We start from the raw sequence: 21,872 nt of genomic DNA, 5'->3' as shown, positions 1-21,872 counted from the left end.
AAGAATGTTTGGTGGTTTATAGGCATTAGTAGTTTCTCATGATAATAAACAATTTTTCCCTCTTCATTCTAGCATAGGTGCCTACACCTTGATAGCACCAAATGAAAACCGAAGAAAGCAGTTACAAAGGAGTATGTATATTTATTTAACATTCAGAAAGCTTCTCATGTTCTTGTAGAGTATAATTGATTTGTTTTGGTCTAAAGTATTTTTATTTTCTGATTTGAATATACTCACTAGATCTCATCAATTTTTTTTCTTTAACTTTAGCAGTTTTAATTCTACCTTTTAAAATTATATACTGTTAATGCTTCTAAACTTGTTTCTCTAGGTTAAAAGCAGAACTCATTGCATGATTATAAATCTTAGATTTCTATTGAGCATAAACAGTTTGCCAACAGACCTTTTGCTCATTCCTGTAAAGTTGGGCTGACTGCAGATATTTTTATAGGACTACTAGAGGCCCAATGCATGAAATTCGAGCAAGGGTAAGCCTTTGCAGCCCTGGCTGCCTCTTGGCCCCTGCCCCCTGCCTGCACCTACCTTGGCCTGGCACTGCTTGCGTCTGCCACCACACAAGTTCCCTAGTTCTGTGGAGCCTCCCGATTGATCACCCCCACCAATCACCCCCCAGCTGGTGGCCTGGGCCTCCCTCTGTGGGGCTATCATGGGGCAATGGCAGGCCCCCTGACCAATTGCATTGCACCCACCTTGGCTGGCCTGGCGCCAGTGCATGTCATAGCATGGTCATCCAGAAGGTTGTTCAGACGATCTTTCTGCTGTTCGGTCGTTCGGTCAATGTGCATATTATGCTTTTATTATTACAGATGACTACTTTCGAGATAGACAAGTTATATACTTAAAATAATTATGTACTTGAAATAACTTGTCTCTTTCTTGATATGTTTTATCCCTTCATAATGGAATTATTTTTAAGCTTCTGTGCTCCCATACTTTTGTAACTATCACAGTCTACTCTGTTATTTTCATTTGTGTAAAGTAAGTATATTCAATTCACATTGTTTATAGGTTCTGCAACTTCAAGTGAAACAATGTATAATAAAACCAATTTTACCATAGACTACTTGATATAAACAAAAGCTAAGTTCCTATGGCATCTCATCAACATTATAATAAAACAACATACTGGAGGACCTGCTGTACTTTAATTTTTTTTTTTTTTAGATTACCACATCTTTGAGGAAGGGACCACACTCTACTCATTTTTGTGGATATTAAGATATTTAATTGAATTGTACAGCAAAATAAATGCTGTCATTTAAAATTATAGCATTATACACTCGAGTTGGAAGAAGAACTAACATTTAGTTCACAAAGAAGTTACGAAACTTGTTCAAGTCAATTGTGGGACTGTCTCCTTTATTAGATCTTTGTAGGAAATTTAATTTTATGATTAATGATGGACATAAGAGCACAACAGGAAAGCAAACTGGTGGTAAAACTGGAGGTTTCCTTTTAATATTCAGTGCAGAATATGACAAATGCTGCTATGTAGTGAGTGGGCACTGCCAACAGTTGACCAACAGAATTCCAAATGTTTTGGCATCTCACAAGCGTTTGATTTAAATACTTAAGTCTCAGTGTGCTCTGGATTTTTGAGGAGTTTCAGAAAGTTTTTTCTCTAATAGTTAAAAAATGTTATAAATGGACATTTGGAACCATCAGGTCTAAGTGGAGATTCCCGCCTGCATTGGAAGTACTGAACTAGTATCTCTGGCGCCCCCTGCTGTCACTGAGTGTATTTTGGGGAATGAACACTGCTCTCCCAAGTGCCAGAAACCAGAGCAGGGTTGCCCACCGGCAGTGCAGAGCTCTCACATTGTATAGTTGCAGTAAGATTTGGGAACACTTAAAATAAAGAATGTGGGCATCAGAATTACTTGGGAATATGTATTTACCTATGTGCAAAAAGCTCTTATTGACATGACTATTCTAGTTTTGCACACATTCTCTAGAATGGGAAGAAAAATCTTTTATTTTCGTAGGAGTTCAGGTTCTTTTCCATATTGAACCTCCTATGCAGAGACATTGCCACAGGGGTGGGCCCAGGGTGACTTCAAGGGGTTAGGACTGAATTGTGTCTTCCTTTCCTGGGTATCTCATCCGCCCATGCCTGCATGTATTTAATTGCCCTCTAATGGTTGTTTTTAATGCCTTAAAGGGACCAGTTTCCTTTTAACATTCTAATGATTGATGACTTTATATTTCTCACTTGGCTTAGTTGCTGAGAAAGAGCTGGAGAACCTGGAGAAGTGGAAGGAGCAACATAGAGCGAAGCCAGTTAACCTGGTACCAAGGAGGCTAGGTAAGCAAGCAAAGCGGTCATCTGGATAGAGGAGGACAGGGCATGTATCAATCCTGTTAGCACCTTGCCTAGGTCTGTCTTTCACTGTATCTTACTTGTGGTTGGGTCACTGTGCTTCTTGGAATGGACTGCATTTAAAATTGAAACAAATATGCAGATATATTGTTGTTTCTAATTTTCTGCAAGTAGCAAACATATGATGCCACACAGTTATGTGGGAATAAAGTGATGACTTAATTGCCAAACAATTTAGAGCCTCTTAGATGATCAACTATGAAGAAATCTTACCTGGGGCGCTGCGTATGCCCCATCACAGCACTAGTCAGGATGGGAGTAAAAACTATCACAAGCGTATGAATTGTGGCTCTTGATGCTACTGGGGAAAAATGAATGGAGAGTCAATTCCAAAACTAAGACAGGAGTGAGCTGGGGGCCCAGGGGTCGGTATAAAGGGAAGCATCCCTTCTGTTTGTATTCTACAGATAGAGACCTTTGGGTCTCTGACACATGCTGCCAGTGTGATGAATTGTCTTGGCTGCCTTTGCCAGTGTTTGAATCTTCCAATGGGAAGGCCACCTAATGGGAATCATTCAGTCCATTCTTCCCTTTTCTTTTCTAGCAGCAGCTAACAACTTAGAGGGCTGGGTACAGTTTCCACAGATCTTGTTAATACAAATGTGTCAAGTAACAAAGGCCACGTGTTGTCACAATAGTTTCAGAAAAATTTTTTTCCAGGATATAGGTAAAAATAAGCTAATTTGGAAATCATTAATGGATGAAAGTAATAGTAACCATACCCCCACTGTGTTTCATGAAAAGGGTTAATCTTAAGTGTAACCTGTACACTGAATAAGCCAGATGTGAGAGGTACAACCAGGAAACAGCTTTGTCCCTTCTAAGTGATTCCCTCAAACCAGCTCTGTGGGACTAGTTTGTCCCTTTAATATTTGGATTAGATTAGCTCTTTTTGATCTTTCTCAACTAATAAAGTTGTTGAGCTAATTCTAGGCATAAAACAGTGTCATTTCAGTAATTAATCTTCAGTCATAGCTACTGGGCAAAATTGTTACTAATAAAGATTAGAACTTCCTCCACGCTCAGCCCAGGTATATTTGGGGTAGAAAGATAGCAAAGGAATTGGGGCATAACGGAATCTTTCTCTCCAGACTGCCCTGTTTCCATATTCTGACCCCTCCAGAGTCAAAGGGAGAAGGGGAGGGAAGGGTGATAGGGGTCTATGGTGCACTGATCCTGGTTTCTTAGTCTTGGTATATACTTACTGTGCATTTCCCCCACTCCCCCCGGGGTCCTTGGAGTTCTTCAGATACCCTCCTTGCCTTCGTTCATCTTTGACCTAGATTTCCCTGGTAGAGATGATAAACGTTCCTTCTGTCACCGCGGCTTCACCATTGGCTCTTGGTAGGTAGACTCTCTCTGTAGGGCTGCATTTGTTTCTCCAGGTGGCTCACATGGGCAAGTCCCTTTAGGACAGCTTTAGATGAACATTCTCCTTCATGACAACTCAGATTGGGAATACAGGAAACACAAACTCTTGGAAAACAGGCCATTTGCCATGCAGCCACCTCTTGTTGATGACCCATTGAGTAGACAACTGACAACAGCCTTTGGGCTCTGACTTTTCTAGGCATTGGTCCACTAGGTCCCTCAGACTCTTGGGGAAATGCATTCAGATCATCAAATGATTTTTCATTCAACATCTCTTGTTCATCTTTACGTGAAGAATCCTCCTTCCCCAAAGACACAGAGAAGATGAATCCACAAAGACATCCTCTGATTTCTACTTCCCTTTGACCTATTCAACCCTTTTTATAGGCTGAAGGTAGTTGTTACTACAAGTTTTCTAAACTTGTTCAGTTACCTCCTTGAAGATCCTGCTTAGGGATCCAAGTACCTTGTTTTGGATTTTGGAATGGTTGGCTACTATTGTCTTCAGACCTTAGCTAAAAAAGGACAGAATCTCATTTTTGACATATCTAGAAATGGCCACAGATATCTGTGTGGAAAGAGGCTAAGGGGTAGGAAAAAAAAGTTCCAGAGTGTATTAAACTTTATGATGATTTTTGAACAAAACCTGTAAATGCTTTGTATACATCTAACTATCTTCATTTATTTTTATTCTCAGCTCTTCCCCTATTCCCCTACTCTTTAAAATATTGGAATAGTTTGAGGAGATTCTAAAAATGGCTGAAACATTATATAAAAGCTTTAATAGCCCTCACTTTTTCTTTCCCTTTCCTCCATCCCCCACAACAAAGACGAAAGGGCCCAAACCAAACAGGCTTTACATATCTTTTGGGACTCGGATGAGAAGTCCCTATGGTGTCTTTATCAGTTCAATTATAAAAACTATGGTGATGCAATTTGTTTTAATGCATCTTCTGTGAGAGGGAATCAGAGAACTGACACATTTAGTGACCAAAACAACAGAGAATTATCTCGAAGGGATTTTTATAATACACATATCATGCTTGCATAAACACTAAGAAATCCCTAAATAGCAATTCTTACTAGTAGATGATTATCAAGCTGCATTCTGGCTCCTAATTATTTTAGGTTTAAAGAGGGAGCAGGCAAATAATCTAACATTCATATATTTTTCATGAATACCTACAGAAAGAACAATAAATAGTATAGATTGACAATCAATTACGAATAATAATATTTCTACTGTACTTTTAAAAACTGGGTTATAAGACCCCATATTTGTTTAGTGGCAAGAGCCCTGAGGGTTTCCTGAGCTTTGCCACTTGAATCAGGACAATCGGGTCAGAAGAAGAAAAGCAAGTGAAGCATCGTTGATAATAATCCTTATCATGGTTAAGAAATGGTCATACTTAAGCAGGAGGAATGTTCTAGAATTTCCAAAACAAGCAGTATTTCTTATTATTTAGTATGGAACTTGTGGCATGATTTCCATCTAAAGGAAAACTTGAATATTGGCACAACTGGAAAACTCAAGTAGGATTGTCCTGTTCTTTTAGGAATATGGTCTATCTGTCTAGCTCTGTCTATCTTTTAAGTGATGGCCATTATTTAATGTCTTATTAAGAAAACTGGTTATGTCCTTATTTCTAGAGGTATAAAAATGTTAAAGAAACTCATTGTGTAGTCATATCATGTATTAATTAGTTTTTGATGGCTGACATTTCAGGTTAACATTCAAGTTTCAACTTTGTGACTTTTTTTTCCTTAGGTGGAAGCCAATCAGAGGCTGAAGTGAGGCAGAAACAACAACTCCAACTGATGCAATCTAAATACCAGCAAAAGGTCAGAATCCATCTCTTTTAGTTTAATTTTGGCAAGGAATTTGAGCACCAGCACTTTCTAGTAACTATGAAATAACACAGTAACTTACCAGAAACATAAAACCTTTCAAGCAATTGCAAAAGGGAACTCTCAAAGGCAAAGAAATCAGGAGCTGAAGAGAGATACATCTAGAATTTCCATCCAAGCCATACATTAGCCAACAGCACCCCTGGTTCAGGGATTTTTTCCTAGTTTAACTCTACTATGCTTTGAATATTTTGCTTTCAACAACATGGATTTGTTTACTGGATAGCAGTCATGAAAGTATTAAAAAAAGAAAATATTTAAGGCACTTAGTGATTTTTTTACAAGGCACGTCATGAGTTTTATAATCAGGGAAAATTATCTGCCCATGCTTTTTCCTCCCCAACCCAGATTGGGGGGTGGGGTGAGGGGGGTGGGGTGGGAGAAGACAGATGGAGACCAAGGAAGAAATACAAAGAGAAATTTCATAGGCAGGAGAAGTAGCCTGGCCAATCTCTGTGCTCTAAGTACTTGAAATACCAACCTATAATCATGGTGAGGTAGAGCACAAACAATACTGTAATTTGCCTTTCATCATAATTTTGTGTTCTAGAGATTCAGACTGAAAAATAGTAACTGTTTTTTGTCCTCTGTAATCTCAATACATTTTAGCTAAAAAGAGAAGAATCTATAAGAATCAAGAAGGAAGCTGAAGAAGCTGAAATCCAAAAAATGAAGGCAATTCAGAGAGAGAAGGTAAGATAGCGGAGAAGATGATTAGTTAATGTTGACTGAGGGTATTTTATGTGCCAGGTTCTCTTCTAGACATGGTCATGTACAAACTCATTTAATCCTCACAATACGGTAATCCTACGAAGTACACATTATTCTTATTAGCCAAGTTCACAAATGAGGAAACTGACACAGAGAGGGTAGATAATTTGCCGAGGGCTCACAGCTGGTAAATAGAAGTACGATTCAAATCCAGGCTGATGGGCCTCAGAGCTAGAGTTCTTAGTCACAACACTATCTTGACTCTCAGGCAAGTGATCAAAGTAGTCACTGTATATTTGGCTATAAGCAAAGCAGTTAGTAATAATGGCAATTAGCAGTGGACCACCATATTTATATCCAAACTAGAGGCCTGGTGCATGAATTTGTGCACAGGTGGGGTCCCTCGGCCAGGCCATTGATCAGGGCCGATAGGAACCAGCCGGGAGCAGGGGGTGTGGGAAGGGGTCACGGGAGGTTGGCTGGCTGTGGGAGGTTGGCTGTGGGAGTGCGCTGACCATCAGGGGATAGCTCCTGCATTGAGCAAATGCCCCCTGGTGGTCAGTGCACATCATAGCTACTGTCCAGTCATCCAGTTGTCCGGTTGTAATGGTTGCTTATGCTTTTATATATATAGATACTGACTTTTCCAGGATGAATGCAAACGAGGTGAACATACTCTCTTACTGATAGAAGAGAAAATGTACATTTGCATTTCAGTATTAGGGATATGATCCAAACCTCAAAGTGTTTTTAGTGTTGATACTTATTCTGGGTTTGGGGAAATAAACCTCCTAAACTTGTTCATTTGCTAGAGAAGGAAGAATGTAGTGTTATTCCCCCTTACTCCTGTCTCCTACTGTCATTCCTCACAAAGCCCTAAGCTGTAGTAGGTTTTAAGTGCTGAAGGTTTAGGGGAAAGGGTTTGACTCATGATACTGACTACCAAGTATGACACCTGCTGCAGGTGTAAGTCATGGAAGCACAGGTGCTATTCCCGCTGTCTGTGTCTCTCTCCCCCTCCTTCTTTTCTCTTTTTCTTTTAAAGATTGAGTGTTGGTCAAGATCTAAACCTGGTTACCAAACAATAAATATTTTTACCAGTTAGAGTTCATGAAGTCAAAAGCTGATGACTTAGAGAATGTGTGAGAGAATATGAGCCTTTTCTTCCCCTGAGGACCTTCTACCTGCTGGGGAGCAGACTGAGTTTTTTTTGGAAGTGTCCTGTTGTGCTGTGTGACCTTGAGCATGCTGTACCCCTCCCTCAACTATTCCTGTAAAATGAGTCTATAAGCCCCACCTCCTCTTCTCCCAAGGCCCAGTAGCATCTGTAGATTTCAATGCTATATCTGTAGAGGTGTTGGTGCAGGGGAGGAGATAAGACTGGACTTATGCATGTGGAACTGTAGTGAAATGCTGGAGGTATAAGAAAAAAACATATAGGAACTTGGTTTACAAAGTTTGATTCAGTAATCTATTTCCAACGGATCAGCCATTATACCTTCACTGAAAACATCTTTATTACAATAACATTTTTAACCCATCTTTCTCTCTTTCTACTTCTCTATTTCCTACTCCTTTTTTTTTTTATCCAACTCCCCTCCCCAATTTCCTCCTTCAAAGGAAGATTCACACATTGGTCTTGTGCTTGTAGAGGAGTGTCCCCTCACATAGAACAAGTCTATGTGCATTGCAGGCAGAACTAAAAAATCATTAAATCATTACCAGGAACTGAATGAAGAGGTGTGCAGATCCCGAAGAATTATTGTGTTGCAACCTTTTAACCTAAAAGTCATTTATTAGTTGTCATTTAATATCCAGAACCGACTGGCTTGTGGGTCATTTATAGCCCATTTCTTCACGGCTCAAGTAATGTATACAATTTAGAAATGTTAGTGGCTGAAATGGTTTCCTTTAAAATTGAGTAAAAGCAGCATTTTCCTACTTCCAAGTTATACCATAACACTAGCTGTCCAGTAATCACTAACTATAAAATTTTTAATTGGGTTGGCTTTTATAATATGACTAGAGGCCTGGTACATGAAATTTGTGCACTGGAGGTTGTCCCTCAGCCCAGCCTGCACCCTCTCCAATCTGGGTCCCCTCGGGGGACATCCCTCTCACAATCCGGGACTACTGGCTCCTAACTACTCACCTGTCTGCCAGCCTGATCACCCCCTAACCACTCCCCTGCCGGCCTGATTGACGCCTAATTGCTTCCCTGCTGGCCTGATCACCCTCAACTGCTCTCCCCTGCAGCCTGATCACTCCCAACTGCCCTCCCCTGCTGGCCATCTTGTGACAACATGGGGGTGGACATCTTGTGACAATGTGGGGGTGGCCATGTTTTGACAACATGGGGGTGGACATCTTGTGATGACGTGGGGTGGCCATCTTGTGCTGGCCATCTTGTGATGACATGGGGGCGGCCATATTTTGACAATGTGGGGGTAACCATCTTGAGATGTGAGGGCATGAGGGTTAATTTGCATATTACCTCTTTATTATGTAGGATAACTGTAATAATTATTAGTATAAATTTGCCTGAAAGTGTGAGAAGGGAAGACAAGAGTTGATATGTATGTCCTTTCCATTCAAAATGTGGTCCCAACTAGCAGCACTGGCATCACTAGTGAGAAATGCAGAATCTTGAGCCCCACCCCAGACCCTCTGACTCAGGACCTGCACTTTCACAGGCTCTCCAGCTGATCCTCACGCACATAAACATTTGGGGAGCATTAATATAAACTACCTTACAAGAGAATGAGCAGCACACCCGGGTCCTTCCTTGCACAGACTTGATTTCCTGGCTAATTGGCCTAGTGTTTCTTGTTGTATATAAATCTGTGGCTTTCATACTAAATGTGAGCATATTCAGCAGCTTGCCTCAGATGAAAGAAAAATGGACATTAGCCATCTAGAAATGGCATACTTCACATTGCCGTGTGAAAATGGCCAAGGGAAGTTATAATGGCTATACTTACGGAGCATTTGTTTTTAAAAATGCACAAAAAACACACTCCTGAACACCAGCCTGCAAAATATTGTCCTCCTCCCCTGGCAAATGGCTGCTGTCCAGGAACTCTGAGCCAAGTAGAATCCAAGAAGCCCATGGCCACCTGAAAGCCTCTAGCTTGGCCTCAGGTCTTCACCCTCTTCCATTCCTCCTGGGTCTCTTTCTAATTGGTCAGCATCTGTGAACAAATGAGGAGAGAGTAAACTGCAGTCTCTGCCAACACATGTGGGTAGCCTTTGGTCCTTAATAAGCCCAGGAGTGTGATTGGCAGCCAGATCTTTAGCAAGTGGGCCCAGGTAGGTGGGGCCCAGGAGAAGTTAATTCTAAGGGTGAAGGGAGGACTTGCAGAGATGCTAGTATGCTTCAAACGCATGTTCCCTATACTAGAGTATGCTGGTGCTATGTAGTCTTCCCAGGTGTGCTGGAGCCTCTTTGTTCAGGTTCAAGAGAGTGAATGGTTACATTCTCAGAATTTTTTTGAACTAGTTGGCTTTATGTTGGGAGCTTGAAACTAACCATGTGGGAGTATTTTCACCATGGAAAGCAGTAAATAACTTTTCTCAGACTTTCATAATGCCCACAATCCACTTGCCTTCCTCATCCCTGCTAGAGCCAGTTGTTAAGTTTATCAGCTTAGTCCTAAATGAAACAAGTTCTCTCTACCCTCCCCTACCACCCACATTTCAAAGCCAAGCCTCAGAGGGCTAAGGAGGGCAAGGATTTTGTGAAGTATCTGCCACATTATGTGTCTAATACTTATTTATTTAACAATAGATTTAACCCATGTGGTAGGCAGGATATTGCCCTCTTCCTGTCCCTCCACATTCTGATCCCTGGAACCTAGGACTGTGTCATGTTACATAGCAAAAGGGGATTAAATTTGCAGGTGGAATTAATTTTGATAATTGACTTACCTTCACATAGGGAGAGTATCCTGCATTATCTAGGTAGGTCCAATGTAACCACGAGGGTCCTTAAATTGGAAGAGGGAAACAGATGATTGAGAGCATGGAAGGATGGGAGCAGGAGAAAGGTTTAGCCTGCCATTGCTGGCTCTGAAGAGGGAGGGAGAGTCTCTCTAAGGAGGTGGAAAAAGCAAGGAAACAGATTCTCCTCCAGAAGGAAGGCAGACTGCAGGCACCTTGATTTTAGCCCAGTGAGACCCATTTTGGACTTCTGACCTCTAGAACTGTATGATATTAATAATGTCTGTTACTTTAAGGCACTGTTTGTGGTGAATTGTTCCAGCAGCAATAGGAAGTTAATACAACTCGTGTGGTTTTATAATGATGTATTAACGTCTCTTCCTGGAAATCTGTAAAGCAGAGAAAATGTCTCTAAAATATTTAGAGCATCAGAATGGAAGAAAGTTATTAAAAATAATAAAACGGCAGCATACCAGATGCAACTGCTTTCTTTGCCACTGGATTTTACAGCACAGGTAGACGAGTTTTCATAAATCCTGGCAGCAGCGTTTCACTGGAATTTAGTGCTGTGGGAGTAAACCTCCACCATGCTTTCCCCTCATGATAACCCCTCATTTTTCTCAACTTTTATATTGCCCACAAACTTAAAAGTGAAAATCTTTCAATTCTATGTAAAAGACACTCCCGACCTCCTGGGTTCATCTTATTCTGCCTTCAAGCTACTTGTGCTTGAAATAATATTATAAAGTGCTATATGGTTTAAAAATACTTTCCCTCAATTCTCCAAACCTCTTGGGGTATCATAACCTCAAAAAGGGCAAGAAAACAGGGAGAGATCTTAGTGGCATCCAAAGCCTTTTCTTGTTCTTTCCAATAAACCATGAAGTCATATTTGGAACACAGGAGGTCACAGTGTTTTATGCAGACAGTAGGAACTGTTATTATTTTTAATGCTATAAAGTGAAGTGGGAACTCACCAGTAAAAAATAAGGTGTACATATCAGATGCAGAGATGAATGCATAGACATATTTTTAAGGAACCACATTTGCTATTTATGTCTAGGAAACTAGTAGTCACAAGGGCTAAGGGTTTAAGAACCATTTTAGGGGTGAAATTCACATTTAGAAAATTATTTTAACATTGTTTTTATAAACTAGGAAAACCAGCATTCCCCAGAAATATGGTTCCTACATCATGTATTCCTTTGTGGTGCATTGGTGTGGACATTAAGCCTCTGGTTGTTGAAATGCTGTAGGACCCCATTAATTAACCTCATAGAGTTGGGATGTTAATATCTTTAAAATGCAGATGTAGTACGAAGAGGGCAAGCTGTTAGCTTCTTTGTGCATCACTTTCCTTATCTGTACAATGGGTATAATAATAATAATGGGTATAATAATAATAATATAACAATGGGACCAGTTGACTTAAAGGATACAATGATTAGCACCTAGTAAACACTCAATGAGGGTGCTCTAACCTAATTAATTATGCCTGTGAAGATCCCACTACTAGAAATATATCCCAAAAGACTAGAAACATCAATCAGAAAGGATATATGCACCCCTATGTTCATAGCAGCACAATTTACAATAGCTAAGATTTAGAAACAGCCTAAGAGCCCATCAGTAGATGAGTGCATTAGAAAACTGTGGTCCATCTACACAATGGAATACTACGCTGCTGTAAAAAGGAAGGCACTTCTACCATCTCTGGATTGTATCATGTGTTCACCATCCCCAGTTCAAGTCTCCCTCTATCACCATTTATACCCCCATAACCTCTTCAATTCCCCCCCGCTTCTCCCTTCCTCTGGTAATTACTATACTGTTGTCTGTATCTATGAGGTGCAATTTGTTTGTTTTTAAGAAAAACTCTTACCATTTGCAACAGCATGAATGGACCTGGGGAGCATTATGCTAAGTAAAATAAGCCAGTTGGAGAACAATAAATATCACATGATCTCACTCATTTGTGGAATATAGTGAACAACATAAACTGATGAACAAAAATGGATCCAGAGACAGAGGAGCATCGAACAGACCATCAAACCTCAGAGGAAACGCAGGGGAGGGTGTGGGGAAGGGTAAGAAATCAACCAAAGGACTTGTACTGCATGCATATAAGCATAACCAATGGACACAGATAGTAGGGGGCAAGGGCACGTGATGGAGTGGGGGCAGCTGGGGAGAGGTCAATGGGGGAAAAAGGAGACATATGTAATACTTTCAACAATAAAAATTTTAAATTAAAAATAAAGAAGTGGTTTAACACTATAGCAGTTGACTTTAGTATATCAACCTCTTGTGTTGAACCTCATGTGAATTAATTGGCTCAAGTTTTTCATTTCCACCAAGCTCGTGTGAATAAGGTTGCTGGAGAAAAGAAACAAATAAACAAAATACTCATGGATTTTTTTTCCCCCCACACCAGACTTCTAGGCTTCCTTCTCAGCTAGGTCTTTAACAATGCCTAATGCCTGACATTTTTCCTTTGCAGTTTAGGCTCATTTCTAATTACCAAGGTTTTTCTCCCTTTTTAAAAATCCTCTTTTTTCATGTTCATCTCATCACTTACCTTCTAGGAAGTAAAGGCCATCCAGTCATAAGTACCTTTATTTTTCCATTTTCTTACTCTTTCTTTGTTATTTCTACCCCTGCCTCATCTCAGGAGGAATAAGAAAGTGATTTTCCTTGCTGCTATAATAAATTCTGCCTCCCCATGCTTACCATCTCATCTGCCCTTCCATCTTCTCAGGAACCTTGCTGCTCAATCAGTTAAGCCCCCCTTTCCCCTGTCATGTTCTTGTTTTTTCTTTTTATTTATTTTTGGGATCTCAGAATAATTCAAGTCTCTCATCTTTAAAACAAAGTGTCTCTTTCTATTCTGGTTTGATTTCAACTCCTCTATCCCAATCACCAAGGCTCAACTTCTGAAAGCTTCTCTACCACATGTGGTTTCCACCTGCCAGTCTGTGGACTGACCCTAACAGTCACCTGTTAGTGTCCCCAGGTGATGCTGAGCTTAGCTGGCTCAGGACTCAGCTTCTTTGAGTCTTCACCTTTACTTATTGCTTGGTGGGCTGAATTTACCTTCTGTCTCTAGTACTTCATTGGTATTGATCTAGTCAAGATCACCAATGGTGCTTTTAATTGAAAAACCCAATGGAAACTCTTTAATTTCCTAAGTTATTTAAACTCTTTGTAATATTGTAACTATAAAATACTCTGTACTTTAAACTCCACCCCTCTAAAATGCTTCTGGATCCTTTTCTTTCACTTGTTTTTCTACTATTGTTGTTCCACCAGGTCCATCTCTTGATCTTCTCTAATGTACCTGTGCCTATGCCACCCTATCCTTAAGTGGAAATCCCTACATTTCCACATATAAGGATTTAGTTATTGCTTGTGCTGATGATTTCTGAACTCCATATCTTCAGGCCAAACCATATTCTTGAATCCCAGGACCAGATATTTTACTGGATGCTTGATATTTCTCTCTAGTTGTTCCATAAGTATATCTCAAATCCAATAGCTTTAAAACTGACTTCATATATTCACTCTGATGCTCTTAAATGATATTCATCTGGTACTATTCCCTTTTCTTTATTCATCTTATATTAATACTAGAGGCCTGGGGTCTCTCGGCCTGGCCTGTGGGGATCAGGCCGAAACTAGCTCTCTGATACCCCCAGAGGGGTCCCAGATTTCAAGAGGGCAGTTCTTGAGTGACACACCCTGGAATTGGGCTCCCTCTTCTCTGGTTCTGGGTGCGTCACCCGAGAACCGCAGCTGCCAAATCACCGCAGCTCGGCAGCTCCTGTGTTGAGCATCTGCCCCCTGGTGGTCAGTGTGCATTATAGCTACCGGTTGGAGTGTCTGCCCTCTGGTGGTCATTGCACGTCATGGTTACCGGTTGGATGGTCGAATGGCGCTTTTGTTCCGGCCCTCCGGTCCGGTTTAAGAACCCATTGTGGCCTTCAAGTCAAAAAGTTTGCCCACCCCCGGGCTGGATGGTCGTTTAGGCTTTTATATATATAGATAGTCATAGTATGGTCGCTTAGGCTTTTATATATATAGATAGTCATACTTTATATTATTTCATTTTTTCCCTCATGTTGTTTCTATCTCCTACATTTTTTTTTTTAGAGTTTGTCCTTTCTTTTCTATCCTGGCTGCCTTAATCTGGGACTCATTATTTATGGCCTGGATTACTGTGAAAGTCATTCTACTGGTTTTTATATTTGTGGTCCATTCTCTGTGATGCTTTCAGAGTGAGCTGCTTAGTTTCCTGCTTAAAATAACATAATGGCTTATCTGCCTTTAATGAAGTCCAGAATTTTTTACTTGGCATTACCCCTTTATAATTATCCATTTTTACTTTCTCAACCTTATCTTTCACCCTCTCATTACAAAAACCTTTAAATTTATCCAGGAGCACCTTGGAGTTCCCTGAACTGGCATATTCTCTTGTGCATTTGTACATTGAAAATTCTATAAACCAGTGGTTCTCAACCTTCTGGCCTTTAAATACAGTTCCTCATGTTGTGACCCAACCATAAAATTATTTTTGTTGCTACTTCATAACTGTAATGTTGCTACTGTTATGAATCATAATGTAAATATCTGATATGCAGGATGGTCTTAGGCGACCCTTGTGAAAGGGTCATTCGACCGCCAAAGGGGTCACGACCCACAGGTTGAGAACTGCTGCCTGTGGGAATGCCCTTTTTCTATTCAGGGCCACTCCCAGCCCAGCATTGCCTTTGTGCAAATTAGAAGTGATCCCCATTCAAACAGTCAGGTCTGCCGGTACTCAGATTGGTGATAGAAGGCACCTTTGTGAAAAATAGAAAGACACCTCTGCTGCACTGAAGCACCCCATGCTGTGGTGCTAGATGTGGTGAGAGTAAAGCTGCCTCTTTTTCAGCCTTTGCAACCCTCTCCACTTGGCCCCCTCAGACAGTGTGTAACCCATACAATAGAGTACAGTAGCCCTACTCCCATCATCCCCTTCTCTTGGAAAGCTCTTGTTTGTTTAAGATTGGTCTCTATCAAGAATTTCTAGCTTTCATTAGACCAATGGTTCTCATGCTCTTATCCTATATAATAAAAGGTTAATATGCAAATCAACCGAACAGTGGAATGACCAGTTGCTATGATGTGCACTGACCACCAGGGGGAAGACGCTCAACACAGGAGCTGCCCCCTGATGGTCAGTGCATCCCCACAGTGGGAGCACCACTCAGCCAGAAGCAGGCTCACAGCTGGTGAGTGCAGCGGCAGTGGTGGGAGCCACTGCTGCCTCCGCAGCAGCGCTAAGGACCACTTGGGAGATTTCCGCCTGCTGGCTTAGGCCCATTCCCCATCAGGCCTAAGCTGGTAGTCGGACATTTCCTGAGGGGCCCAGGACTGGGAGAAGGTGCAAGCCGGGCAGAGGGACCCCCCAGTGCGCAAATGTTGTGACCGGGCCTCTAGTATGATCATAAGTCCCTTGGGGAATCAGAAGAAGGCTATGAGCCCACTCTGTAAAAATGAGCATACTCCTAACCCACAGTTCATGCATGAACCTGAGGTTAGAAAGCATATTCCGAGTGTTATTCAACTACATAGTAGTCCAGCATGGGGTCTGCTACTTAGTAGGATGTTTTGGGAACTGTTGAAAGCATTTCCCGATGACCCACTTCTGTGCTTTTTATATGTGTTTGTATTACATTATTTGTAAACCTCTATCTTCTCATGTATTTTACATACTGCCATCATTGCTTTCTTGTCTACGTCCCCAGCTAACTTCTGAAATTGTTCAGAGTAGGCACTGTTCTGTTCATATCTGCATTCCCAGCATCTAACATAGTACAGGGATATATTAGGCATTTGGTAAGTGTTTGTTGAGATTCAGTGATATTAAATGACTAAAGGTCACTCCGTCATTGATAATGAACCTAAAGCTGATTCCATAATTTTTTCTTTTGGATCTCATGTTCTTAGATATTTTACATTTCTGCATTTGTGTATATATGTGTAAATATTTTTGGGTGATTCCTTAACTCATTATAAAACTGAAAGAAATAAACAGTCTAATTAGGTCCAAGTATTTGGGTACCTGTACATTGGTAGGTATTGTATACAATTTTTCAAATACTTTGGCATTTTGCAAAATACTTCTATAAACTTCTGAGGAGTAAACAGATCTTTTTTAAAAAATATATATTTTATTGATTTTTTACAGAGAGGAAGGGAGAGGGATAGAGAGTCAGAAACATCGATGAGAGAGAAACATTGACCAGCTGCCTCCTGCACACCCCTCACTGGGGATGTGCCCGCAACCAAGGTACATGCCCTTGACTGGAATTGAACCTGGGCCCCTTCAGTCCGCAGGCCGACGCTCTATCCACTGAGCCAAACCGGTCAGGGCGACAGATCTTTGTTGGATGGAATTTAGCTACTGTTTTTTGTGTGTGTGTGAGATGAATTCAATAATAATCTATTAATGAAGAGATTAAACAATTTTTAAGTTTCTGATTTAGCTAAAGGAACCCAGCCTTGGTCTCTAGATGCTGTGGTTCTTCTTCACTATTCTCAAAGTATCATTAATCAATACCTACTGCTTGCTTGATGTCTTTTCCCCCCCCCCCCCCGACCCACCCAGGGATGTAGGAAGTTCATCACAATTGACCACTTTGAGTTTCATGAGTCAGGACTTTTTTATAGATTGAGATCGTATTTATTCGGTTTTATAATTATTAGTTTTTTTCCTAGAACTATGTTGCATCAATAATCCAATTGCCTTGTATCATAATTGATTTGTATTGGCTGTGGTAAGTTTCCTTTGTGTTTTTTTTTCCTGAAACTGAAATCATCCACTTCACCTTTCAAAATGGGACTAGTAAATTGTTCTGCGTGAATGAAGAGTTTTATGGAAATGAACAATATGAATATTTCTACCTCTTTGAAAGGTGAAGCCAAACTGACATTGGGGTTTGGAAGTGATGATTTCTATCAATTCCCGTTTCCAGGTCCTCCTGCTGGGCAAACCCCACTCTTTATATTAAAGCAAACACAGCTGCTCACGTCTCCCTTGGATTCATTTAAAACTTCAAGTCTCTCCTGTGTTATAGAACTTGTGTCAACTCCCTATTAACTTTGTTGTCTAGGAATTTTACTTGTTCATAGGCAAGATATTTTTTTAAAGACAGTTGTGTCATAGCAAACAAAAACAATAGTTCTTAGTTATTTAAGTTGGATTAAAAAATGTCAGAGCCATAGTGACAGTAATATCAAATACAAAGTTCTTTGTCTCTAGACTCTCCAAGCAACCACTTTATTTATTTACTAGGGGCCCAGTGCACGAATTTGTGTACCTTGAAAGGAACTGTGGGTTGTGAGGCAGCGGTAGCACAGGGGTGGGTCTTGGCCCATCTTCTGTGCCCCTGTCTGGCTCCTCCTGCTGCAGCCCCCCATCCTCTGTCTGCTGGCAGCTCCATTCCCTCCACCGCCGCTCCCACGTGCTGAAGGTGCCGGCCCTGCTCACACCTGCTGACCTCACAAAGCAACTGGGGCCAACGCCAACAGTGGTTGCGAGCGGGGCTGGCACCGTCAGGAGGTGTGAGTGGCGGCTGCTGCCCCGATCACCCCTCAGGAGCAGGGGGAAGTAGAGAAGCCCTCAGGGATGATCAGGGCTGGCAGCTGCTGCTCACACTGCTGATGGTGCCTACCGATTGGGACCGGCGCCAGGCACTGGCAGTGGTTGTGAGCGGCGGCTCCGGAGCTGGCAGTGGGTTTATTTATTTATTTATTTATTTATTTTTGTTTAATTTTTTTATTGATATCAGAGATAAAGGGTAAGAAGAGAGAGATAGAAACATCAATGATGAGAGAGAATCATTGATCGGCTGCCTCCTGCACACTCGACACTGGGGATCAAGCCTGCAACCCAGCATGTGCCCTGATTGGGAATCAAACAGTGGCCTCCTGGTTCATAGGTTTATGCTGAACCAGTGAGCCACACTGGCCAGGTACCAAACAACCAGTTTATAAAAAGAGAATTCGTTTCTATTTAACTGATGGCTTTTTAATGGCATTTTTCTGTTGAGCCTCTCAGCAGCTTTAAGTGTCTGATTCTAAGTCAGAAGGGAGTTGGGTTGGCTCACTGAAAATCTTTTTCTGAATGTTTTATTATATGTAAATGTTGTCTGAACTATTTAACCATTTATTATAATTTTAATTTAACATACTTGTTGTGGAAATTTCATGTTTCCCTTAGAACATTTTAAAAACACTGTTTAAAATATAAATGTTGTTGTCATTTAAACTAAGGAATAAAAATTTGAAATACTGATTGTGTGATTATACCAATCAGGTTGAAAGAGGGGGAGCCAATGAAAGAACTGGTTTATCCTGGCTTTCAGTGTAGTACCCATGGGCCGTGAGAGGGATGCCATCTTGGAAGCCCTGGTAGTACCGTATTAGACTATTGAGGCTGCTAAAGCCTAATGATTTTGGCCACTAGGTAACGTGAACACCATGATTCTGTTTAAGTTTCTCTAATAGAATACATTTTTATATTTATAATTTCAGAGCGAAAAACTAGAGGAGAAAAAAAGACTTCAAGAAAACCTCAGAAGAGAAGCATTTAGAGAGCATCAGCAATAGTAAGTTTATGCTTTCAGAGCTTTGTACCTTTATGACCATATTATTCATTCTGCTAGGAGTTGGTAACTTTTCAAAACATCTGGTATTTGATTATTGGCTGTTATATTAATTATGTAATTGAACTTCTTCATATGTAAGCAAGGTCCTAAGGGTGGAAATATCTATACTCACCAAAGTATTTTTTAGTAGTCATTTGATTAGAAATATTACTGCTAACTCTAAGGAATTCTTCATTATAAATAACTTGGAGGGCTTTATTTTTTGGTGACTTGGGATACTTCTGATTATATTGAATTCTAAGACACTGACATAAGGAAGCGGGTGTTTGAAAAAAAGAACCAACATAGAATCTAAACTAACTAGGCATTTATCTGATGGATTGAGGACTATTACACATGGGTATTTTTGTAGACAAGAATTGAGAAATTAATTAGCAATTATTGGCAAAACTGCCAATTGGTGATCATACACTAAGGTACTTTTTCCAGTGTGATTTGTGAATAACAGCAGCTAACACGTACAGGACAACTAACTACTGTGCTGTATGATGTAGATAATCTACTCTGTTATATAGGCTTTAAAGATAACCTTGTGTGCTAACTCTATGTAGTTAGGTTACCTGCATGCTGCTTAAAAGAATAGATAAAACCAAAGGAACATGTTTCCTTTGGTTAATTCCAAATGTGGTAGAAGTCAAACCAAGCTGATCTGGGTTCAAAGTCCTAGTGCTGTTTCCAAGGTAGGACCCTGGACAAAACTACTAAACCTCTTTGAGCTTCATTTGAAAAAAAATTAAGTAGGTTTGATAATCTCCCTACATAGGCCTATCTGTGAGGATTAAATAAAATATCTTCTGTAAAGGGCATAAAAGTGCCGGTATATTTTAGGGACTTGAAACTTTTTATAGAGGTCCTTGTTGAATGGGATCAGACAACTTTGATTTTGCCAGGACTGTGCAGAGATTTTTGGCCCATGAGACCTAGTCATTGGCCTAGTACACTTTTACATGGATTGCTCTCTGACTCCCTCCTCTCTTCTCTTCCCATCATTGTACCTCCTTTGCAGAATTTAAGGTTATTCTGGTGTTGGGGTAAACATATATAACACCCTAAATCATGCTGCTCTTATAAGTACAGCGTGTTCTTGTTTTCTCATTTCACTGAAATTATTCTGCCTCTACAGTAAGCAGCTCCTCCTTGCTTTAGGACTCAAGAGGTAGGAACTGGAAAAGAACTTTGTCGATGCTTCACTTTGCCCCTAAGCAAGTTAGGTACTTGGCCTCTAGTACCCAGGCTAGAAAATGAGTGGGGGATGAAAAGGGGTTGGGTGGAAGTACTAGTGAATGACATTATCTTCTCTAAGTTAAAATAGGCACTGCCGCCTTAGCCGGTTTGGATCAGTGGATAGAGCATCAGCCTGCAGACTGAAAGGTCCCAGGTTCGATTCTGGGCAAGGGCACATGCCTGGGTTGCGAGCTTGATCCTCAGTGGGGGGCATGCAGAAGGCAGCCAATGATTCTCTCTCATCATTGATGTTTCTATCTCTCTCTCCCCCTCCCTTCATCTCTGAAATCAATAAAAATGTGTTTTAAAATAAGGTAGGCATGTGGGGTGAGGGAGCTGGTAGAAAGCTAAACACCAGAAATTCTCTGTCTTAGAGAGATGGCAGGAGAGAGGCAATAAATGAAGGGTTCTATTATTGAGCTCTATTTATGGGTAGAGAATAGATGAGAGTTGTAGCCTACAGATACAATAAGAACAAATATATTTATCCTGTGGCATCCTAGTTTTACACTAGAAAAAGGGGAGGCCTGCTTACCAACGTGGGGTTGTAGGTAAGGACTGGGAAGTTGAATGAATCCTTTTCCTAGAGAGTTTTAACATGGTAAGGTGAAGGATGAGCGATAGTTTCAAAGGACATGGAGATTGTGTCACCCAATTCCTTTCTTTCATAGCTTCCAGCTTCTTGAATTTGTGCTTTACTGAATGCCAGAGATCAATCATCCTTTTTCTTTGAAGAAAAATGTTATACCTGCAGCCACCTCACAACCATCAGTGGAGCTGAATTCAATTACACGCACATTTCACTCTTGATCTTTCTTCTGCTTATTGTGAGAATCCCAGTTAACCAGGGAAAAGAGAAGTTGGCTAAAAATGTGAAGTATCTCAAATTGATTTTTAAAGCCTATCGAGAAACACAAGAAGTGTATATTTATAAGTTTTTTAAAGAGTATTTTTAACTATTTTGACATTAAAAAGACCAATAGTTCATGAAAGGAATGACCATTATAATAACTAAAAATATGAAAGGGATTTCTTAGAAAAGATGGAAACTCTGTATGAGAAGTCTTGGTAATACCTTCTTAGAGTCAGTTTATGGGGAAAATTTGTCTAGGAGAGCTGTTAGAATTTTTATAGCACAGAGATTTCACCAGGTTGTTCTTCATCTCCCCCCCACCTTCCTACCCCAAAATTAGATTCTCATAAAACTGTCAAACCAAAAAACATAAAATAGAAACACAAGTAAGAAATTCTTTCAAACTAGTCAATACCTCATGTCCTTCCCATTTCAGCGTGCTGTGATATGTGGTTCAAATAGCAAACAAGGAACGTTTTTGTTGTTGTCCTTGTTTTTCTGTAGAGAAGGGTGATCATGGACTTGAGCGGACTGTAAATCCAAGTTGCTAGCGAAAAAGCTCATGATGGCATCTTGGGGCACCGCCATGGGAATCTTAATGTGCTCTTTCTTAACACCTTGTTCCTGACTTCGTTCATTTGCTTCTGATCATTTTTAGTGTTGTCAATTATTTAGCTAACAGGCAGAAAACTAGGCTTTTATTGACATCCAAAGGGACTCTCCTGAGTGTAATAATGAAGGCAGTTTATTGAAT

General features: G+C 40.6%; 1 protein-coding gene across 1 annotated transcript in view; it reads left to right on the top strand.

Annotated features, from left to right (window-relative positions):
* The window catches only part of EPSTI1 (epithelial stromal interaction 1 (breast)), a 109,123-nt gene that overhangs the window by 26,382 nt on the left and 60,869 nt on the right, over positions 1 to 21,872 (top strand). Inside the window, exons 3-7 of the mRNA XM_015559453.1 lie at positions 73 to 131; positions 2,243 to 2,326; positions 5,541 to 5,614; positions 6,290 to 6,373; positions 18,908 to 18,981. Coding sequence (XP_015414939.1) covers positions 73 to 131; positions 2,243 to 2,326; positions 5,541 to 5,614; positions 6,290 to 6,373; positions 18,908 to 18,981 — 375 coding nt within the window. The remainder of the gene's footprint in view (positions 1 to 72; positions 132 to 2,242; positions 2,327 to 5,540; positions 5,615 to 6,289; positions 6,374 to 18,907; positions 18,982 to 21,872) is intronic.

This window comes from Myotis davidii, unplaced genomic scaffold (genome assembly GCF_000327345.1).
Source record: "Myotis davidii unplaced genomic scaffold, ASM32734v1 scaffold70, whole genome shotgun sequence".
Classification (NCBI taxonomy): Eukaryota; Metazoa; Chordata; class Mammalia; order Chiroptera; family Vespertilionidae; genus Myotis; species Myotis davidii.
The sequence above is the reverse complement of the archived record's forward strand: the minus strand, read 5'-3'. Positions and strand labels throughout refer to the sequence as shown.